This window comes from Narcine bancroftii, chromosome 6 (assembly GCF_036971445.1).
Source record: "Narcine bancroftii isolate sNarBan1 chromosome 6, sNarBan1.hap1, whole genome shotgun sequence".
Lineage (NCBI taxonomy): Eukaryota > Metazoa > Chordata > Chondrichthyes > Torpediniformes > Narcinidae > Narcine > Narcine bancroftii.
In genome coordinates this window covers 166,592,851-166,600,248 of record NC_091474.1, presented here as the reverse complement: position 1 = coordinate 166,600,248, position 7,398 = coordinate 166,592,851, and the positions used below count along the sequence as shown (strand labels likewise).

At 37.8% G+C, this 7,398-nt stretch overlaps 1 protein-coding gene across 1 annotated transcript in view; it reads right to left on the bottom strand.

Moving 5' to 3' along the window:
- Nucleotides 1-720: 720 nt before the first annotated feature.
- The window catches only part of c6h8orf74 (chromosome 6 C8orf74 homolog), a 55,185-nt gene continuing 48,507 nt past the window's right edge, over nucleotides 721-7,398 (bottom strand). The window contains exon 4 of the mRNA XM_069886620.1: nucleotides 721-1,002. Coding sequence (XP_069742721.1) covers nucleotides 916-1,002 — 87 coding nt within the window. The 3' untranslated portion in view covers nucleotides 721-915. The remainder of the gene's footprint in view (nucleotides 1,003-7,398) is intronic.

Sequence of the window (7,398 nt, the reverse complement as noted above, 5' to 3'; positions counted from 1 at the left end):
CCTTCTAATCCTTTTGCGGCATCACATCCTTGTCGCACGTAGCTTGACGACTGTTTTAAAACACTAAACGAACTCACCAATAATGCAATGCAAGAGCTCCCAAAATATAACCGTTGACACCAATGGCTCCACCAAATTGAGTCTCGAAGCTGGCACAACCCTGATGACTCAATCACCTGGCCCTGCATTTAAAGGAGCTGACAACCAAGACCAGATGGGAGGCAGAAACTTGTTATGGGGGTTTGCATTGAAAGGAAAGTGATTTGCATGTAAATATGCCTGAATGTGTGACCCTCGAAGAGTTGACGTGGAGGCTGAATATCCTGTTGAAAATGAATTCTCTCTTCCCTTCTCAACACTCCGAAGTGAACATGCTCACCCTCAAAAACTCCACCGTTATGGAGAATATCAATTCATCGCCCAGCAGGTTCAACCTCGTTGCTTCAGATCCCAGCAGCTCCGCCCTTCTGCCGGGGCAGGAAGGGCGCTCTCTCCCCTCTCCCTCCCGCGAGGAACCCCCGCCCTGCAGACGGGTCCCCGGGCACCAACACACCCCGGTCGGCATCCACATCGGTAGCGTCAAGGCACTCACGACAGGAATGCAAACATACTATGTTGGAAGGAAATGCACATTCTGGATGGAGTGCATTATTTTTAAATGCTGCCGGCACGTAACATGACCCTTGCCCCAACCACAGAACAACGATCAAAGTAGAGAAGCAGTTATTCGACTTTGCCTTTTGGGTGGAAATTAATGCAAAATTGTGTTGTGTTCGGACATGATGCACAATAAGGAATTAACTCCTGTAAATGCTGTCATTCCATCTCGATCTGGTATGCTAACTAGATATTTAACGTAACCAAATGTCATCTCAGGTGCGTGTAAATGCCTGGAGATCCAGGCAGGCCAGCTATCTAACTGGAGACCAGTGGCTGCTGCATCGAACTGCCACTGATTGGACTCCTCCACTGTGTAGCCTCTCCTCCTTGCACGGGGGAATCCTGCGGCAAAGGGAATAAATAGCCGTTAAAATACAAGTTAAGTTGAGTTTTTATTATTCGGATAGTATTTCTGACTGCCAACAGTCTGCAAGATCCCTTCTGTACAAGGAGTTATATTCTAAACCAGATCTATTATTGCAAAAAAAAACATTTGCATCCATCTTTTCAAAAGGGATAATTAAAGCTTCAGGTAGGATTGTACTCCATTTGCCCAACATTTTATTCCATAAGTTACACCTGATCAAGCCAATTTTACAATTTACATTAGAAAACGTGCAAATTTGTACAAACTGAGATGAACAGCTAGATTCTAAGCACAAAGAAAATTACATGCTGTTGACATCATTTTAAAGTTCCCTATCTGGTTTTGTGATAACTTTAATTTAATTTGAACAAGTTCAATTTAACAATCGTTCATTTAACAATCCTATCCTTTCAAACGCGTAACTTGGAGATGTGGCAGCCAAACTAAGGCTTGGTTTTAATTGGCTAATTATCCACTGCACATCTCATTATTTATTAATATAGCTGTAGATTATTTAACTGCTAAAATTGAACTGAATTTTACTTTATTTCTGTCAAGGCCACATTGTTTTACTGTTCCATATGCACAAAGGAAAGGCATAAATTGTACATTTATAGTGTGGCAGTGAACTGGGATTCACTGGTGCTGATGGCTGGCCCCACCTCCCAGCTCCACCCTCATCTGCTCACATATAATCCTGGTTTCCCGCCTAAACCCAGAACCCTTCTGAAGACTACTGTGAGACCCAACCCTTAGTTATAAGTTAATAAAAGCGTTTGTTCTCCCTCCAGTAGTGAGAGCTTTTATTCACGCTACAAATGTCAAAGAGATTGCCCCAGAATTACTCATAGTAATGTGTATTATATATTAAACTGTGACAAGAATTAAGTAATCATTAAAGTAAATAGGCATAACTGGAGATTAATTTGAAGCACTTAGTTGAAGCTTATCTATGCTGAAGAACAGCATTAACATTTCAGGTCAGTGATTTTTGACTAGAATTCTGATGATAGGTTATCAATCCAAAACATTAATTCTATTCCTCCCTCCCCCAATCCATCTGACCTATTGAGTATTTCAAATTTTTATTAAACAGTATTGATTAACACCACTAATTTAATAGTCAAAGAGAGATGCAGCATGAAAACTAACCTTTCAGCCAAGCATCAACCACCCATATACACTAATGCTACATTACTTCTATTTTTACGCACATTTTCACTACCTCCCCCCTCCCCCTCCACCTTGGTGCCATTCTATCACTTAACTACATCGGGGCAATTTACAGTGGACATTAACCTACTGACCTGCACATCTTTGGGCAGTGAAAGAAACTGGAATGCCCAGAGGAGACCTACAAAGGATATGTATAGAATCAGTCTTGTGTGATGGAATATTTGTAGATGTATTTGGGAGATAAATTGGTAAAATGAGTGTAGGTTACATACATACACACACTTTAAAACAGATCTTATTTGAAGTATTGAAGAATTCATATTCAGTAACTTTACAGAAACTATGGAGAATGTTGTGCACATTTCACAAGTACGTGCTAATTGAAATGACGTCATTAAAGCAACAAGCAGGAGACACTCTGGCTGTTAAAAGCTCTTTGCAATGGTTTTGACAGAGTGCACAGAAAGGTCACTCCTGGGTTTTTGTTGACCTAAAGACAACAGCTTGACCAAGAAGACTAACTCCTATTGTCTGCTTGGGAAAGTCAGGAGTTTTGCAAGTGAGAGTCACCTGGGCTTTTCTGGCAGTTGGAGAGAGAAAGAGACCGCTTAACAGGACAAACCAAGAAGCTAGTTGGAACTGAAACAAATTCCAGAGCGGCGAATGGCTGTAAGTGCTATCTGTCTGATGTTTCTTTTGGAATAAGTAAAACAGAAAGGAACTCTGTGGTAGCCTGAAAGAAAAAGGTTATCATCTGGAGAATCCTGATGGGTCAAGTTTCATCAGCAAGACACTGAGGTGACTATTGGTGGTACCTCAGTTGTGGAAATCCTGGATCAACAAATCTCTCTCTGAAAACCCTACGAGAACCTACCTGAGCAGTAAACATTTATCTTTCGAGCACCAAAGCCTGGTGAACTTTATACATGTTAAATTCTGTGCACAGTATAAGAATTGCCTGCAACCAGAGAACTTGGAAGAATGAGAAGTGAGATTGAACTGTGAACCAAAGAACTTTTCTTACATTTACACACACATCATGTACACATGTGCTTAGAATTAGAAGGGGTTTAAGTTGGGTTTAGTTAAGTTAATAGAGATAAGTTAAAGTTTGATTCAGTTTTCATGTTTAAAGATAATTAAAAACAATTTTTGTTTAAGTAACTACTTGTCTTGGTGAATGCCTATTGCTGCTAGGTTTTGGGGTCCTTTGGGCTCGTAACACTTGTCACTTACAATAATGCAATCATTGGAATGGTTTGACTGTAATATTAACTAATCACCTCCATTCTATCCCAAAGTAACATCATAATTACATGTACTTTTTAATTATTGATCAACTTACTTGCAAATATTCAGGGAGAGTATGTCCCCAAAACATTTCTGCATGTTTTTCCATTGTATGAGCATAGTTAACAGGTATCCATTGTCTGTTAATAACTGTCATTGTTTAGCCCTAGCATTGTATTCAAACATTTACAGTTTGTATGTGGGAGGAATACAAGAAATACACTTACAGTGGACTGGCCATCTCATCTTTGAGCAGGTGAATTAAAAGAGAAAATTTTGAACATTTAAATAGAATATTGAAAAAAATACTACCCCACCTGCATATTACAGCTGTCAACATGGCAGTACAAAATACCTAACCAAACAAAAATGATTTGCTCCAAATGTTCACCTATTAAGAATAACAAAGTTACTCTGGTTGTAGCTGGTGTACTAGAAAATCCAGGGTTTAATCTAGCTACTACTATGAGTCATTTGCAATGTTTCCAACCAAATCTTTATTTGTAAAGGCATCTTTAAAGATATCAAAACATTGAACTCCTACAAAAATGTATCCAATCAATGCTAGAATACATAACATTTCTATCAAAGAATACAAAATGGAATGTGCATTAATGGTAGATTTATGCTGTCACTTCAACCCTCCAGTCCATTGACTTCAATTCCAGTACCTCTCCCACTGTGAATGTGTGTTAGAATATTGTGCTGTGCTTAAACAAGGGAAACAAACCGTGAAAATGTTTGTATTTCGCACAAAAAATATTTTCCCTGGATATCCATCATGTTAAGTCATGGTGATGTTGAACATTTAAATAAATTGGTGTTTTATATTTTATATTGTTTGCAATTTTGTATCATCTTACTTGGTATAAAATTACATTCACAATAATTATTTATTCATAGAAAAAGTCTAATTTCCCGATTTTCTTCATTTAGAATGTTATATTTCAGTTCTTAAATCTGATTAGTAAATATTCAAATTGCATGTTGCTCAATATTTCCTGTACTCAAGAACTAAAATAAACCCTGACCTACAAATATGAACATTTATGATGATAAAATTACATGCAGTGACACAGTGTATTTTGAAGATTGCACACGTTGCTAACTTCAGAATCTGTAAGGCTGTATTACTTTCAACTCTCAAATTCTTGTCTGTTTAAATCATGGCAATTTATTTTAATTCAAGATGAATTGGTAATATTTTCTAGAGAAAGGCAAAGTTGTTTTGGGGTAATTTACTGTTTCTTCCAGTACAAAAGCACATAATTATCTTCCTATGACTTGCCCTCATTCATTCTTCTGTGCCCATTGCTTCATCTGTACTGTACAAAAAGGAATAGTGATATGTGATCCAAGATGAACTTCAGGCTTTCTATCTATAAGCAGGAGTTCTATTGCTCCTTCTACTCCATTGCAATTTCCAACAGTACTTCTGTCATGAGAGGGGAGTTCAGTGGAACCCAACCACAAAATCAAGGAGATGCTGAAACAAGCTAGTGTAAAAGGAGCAGTGCTCAGGGTTAATGGCACTTCCTTCCAGGTGCTAATGTTATAGGTTGGCCCATATGGCCTGGCAGCAATATAAATAGCAGGAGCTAATCCGCCAAGAATCTGAGTCTGATCCTTGATACTTTTCGCTTGCGGGCATTGGTGTCCCCATATCAGACCGTGATGCAGCTAGTCAGCACATTTTCCACAATATATCTGTAGACATTTGCCATGCCAAACCTCCACAAACTCCTGGGGAAGTAGAGACGTTGATATGCTTGCTTCACGATGCCATTTGTGTGTTGGGTCCAGGAAAGATCCTCCAAGATAATGACTCCCAAGAACTTAAATTTGCTCACCCTCTCCACCTCTGGTCCCCCAATGATTGTTCATCTCTGGTTTCCCCTTCCTGAAGTCAATAATCAGCTCCCTAGTTTTGGTGACGTTGAGTGCAAGATTGTTGTTTATTGTTGTTTATGGCTGATAGCTAGGCATCCATCTTAGTACATTATCTATTCAGGATGTATGGAGTCATATGCTGTAAATTAATTAACCAATTCATTCAAGGTCAGTCTCAATTGTGTTGTCGAAGTAGATTTTTATCATTCAGATACCAAAATTACATCTTTATAAGCTCGTGTACCATGGTTTCTTGCACATCCAAAGTAGTCAAGCTGGGCTTCTGCAGGTGTTTGACTTCTACATTTTCTATGAACTCCTCTCCTGCTAACTGTACTTGAGGATCCCTACTTATTCTACAACTAAAGTTCAAAACCTTCTACTTTGATGTCATTTTAGGTCACATGAAGCTCAGAAAAGTAATGAAATGAGATTCCCCTGTCCAAACCTCCAGATAATGGTAATGATTAGACTATAGGAAAAAGAGGGCATCCTGTTAAATGTCCTGCATCCTTCATCATCTATTTTCTCTCCAGCAATAAGTTATCATTAAACTGTATTATTTTCCATTAAAGCAAAGTAGTCCAGAAAATTAACATATGGAAATAAAGACAAAAATGTGCAATGAACAATAAAACAAATCAACAGATCACACAGCATGTAGATTGAAGGAGAAAGAGCATTGATTAGGAACTTTAACCGTCTGTTTCACTTGCTCTAAATACTGCTTTTCTTGAGGAGTATTCCCAGCATCTTTTTTTTTGAATATTTTATTTTGAGAATTTTCAATCAACATACAGTAAAAATGAAGAATAATTAAAAAGAAAAATATAGATATCAAATTAACAGAATAAATACAAATATGGATCTGCACGTCAATATAAAAGAAATTGAGAAAAAAGAAAAGAGACAACATGTGATTCAATTATTATAAAGAAAGAAAAATTACAATAACACTACAAAACTGCAAATTCAGTGTCCATGTTGAACCAAAGGGAGAAAAAGATAATAGAAGAACAAAATAAGAGGAACCTTCCCACCTCCCACCCCCCAAGAAACAAGAAGAAGAAAAGAGGAAAAAATAAGAAAAGAGAAAGAATAAGAAAAAGATTGCCTTCACCTAGGATAAAACCCCACTCCCATCAAGGAACAAATAACCTGACTTAACTAGGGTCCTCGGCGCTGTGAGCACTGGGGGGAAGAGATGTGGGGTGGGAATCATTAAAGATTTACTCAAATGTACCTTAGATATGAATTCCATATTCTTGAAAATACATCATACCTGTTTCTGAAGTTATAAGTGATCTTCTCCAGGGGAACACAATTATACATTTCTAAAAACCAGCAGACTAAACCTAGTTGAGAATCAGATTTCCAAGTAACTGCTATGCATTTCATGGTGAGATTAACAAATTTTGACAGCCTCATTTTAGGTCTTACATCTTCTAAATTCCCCAATAAAAATAATTCAGGGGCCTGAGGGTATTGAATTCTAGTAATTTTCCAGCATCTTTTGTTTTTATTTCAGATAATTACACTTATTTTTGCTTGACAAAGACTCAGCATAAGAAAGAATCTAAATGGAAGACAGCTCAAAGATGAGCTTGGATGATGAGAAAATATAACATTAACAAATCATTATGGCAACAAACTTAAATTTAAATTTAGACTTACAACATGGCCCATGAGCCTGTGCCACCCAATTATACGCAATTAATCTATAACTCCTGGTACATTTTTGAATGGTGAGAGGAAACTAGAGATCCCTGGGAAATCCCACGCAGACACAGAGAGAATGTACAAATTGAGACTAAAATACAAATCACTGCAGACAAATATCGCTCTGACATCCATCATCACAAGGTGCTTCAAGAGGCAGGTCTTGGCCCATATTAACTCCAGCCTTCCAAATAGGGTCAACCCACTACAATTTGCTTAATGGCATCCAATTTATTGATTACCCTGTACAGCCTCACCTTCAACACCACAGTCCAAACAAACTCATCCTCAACTCT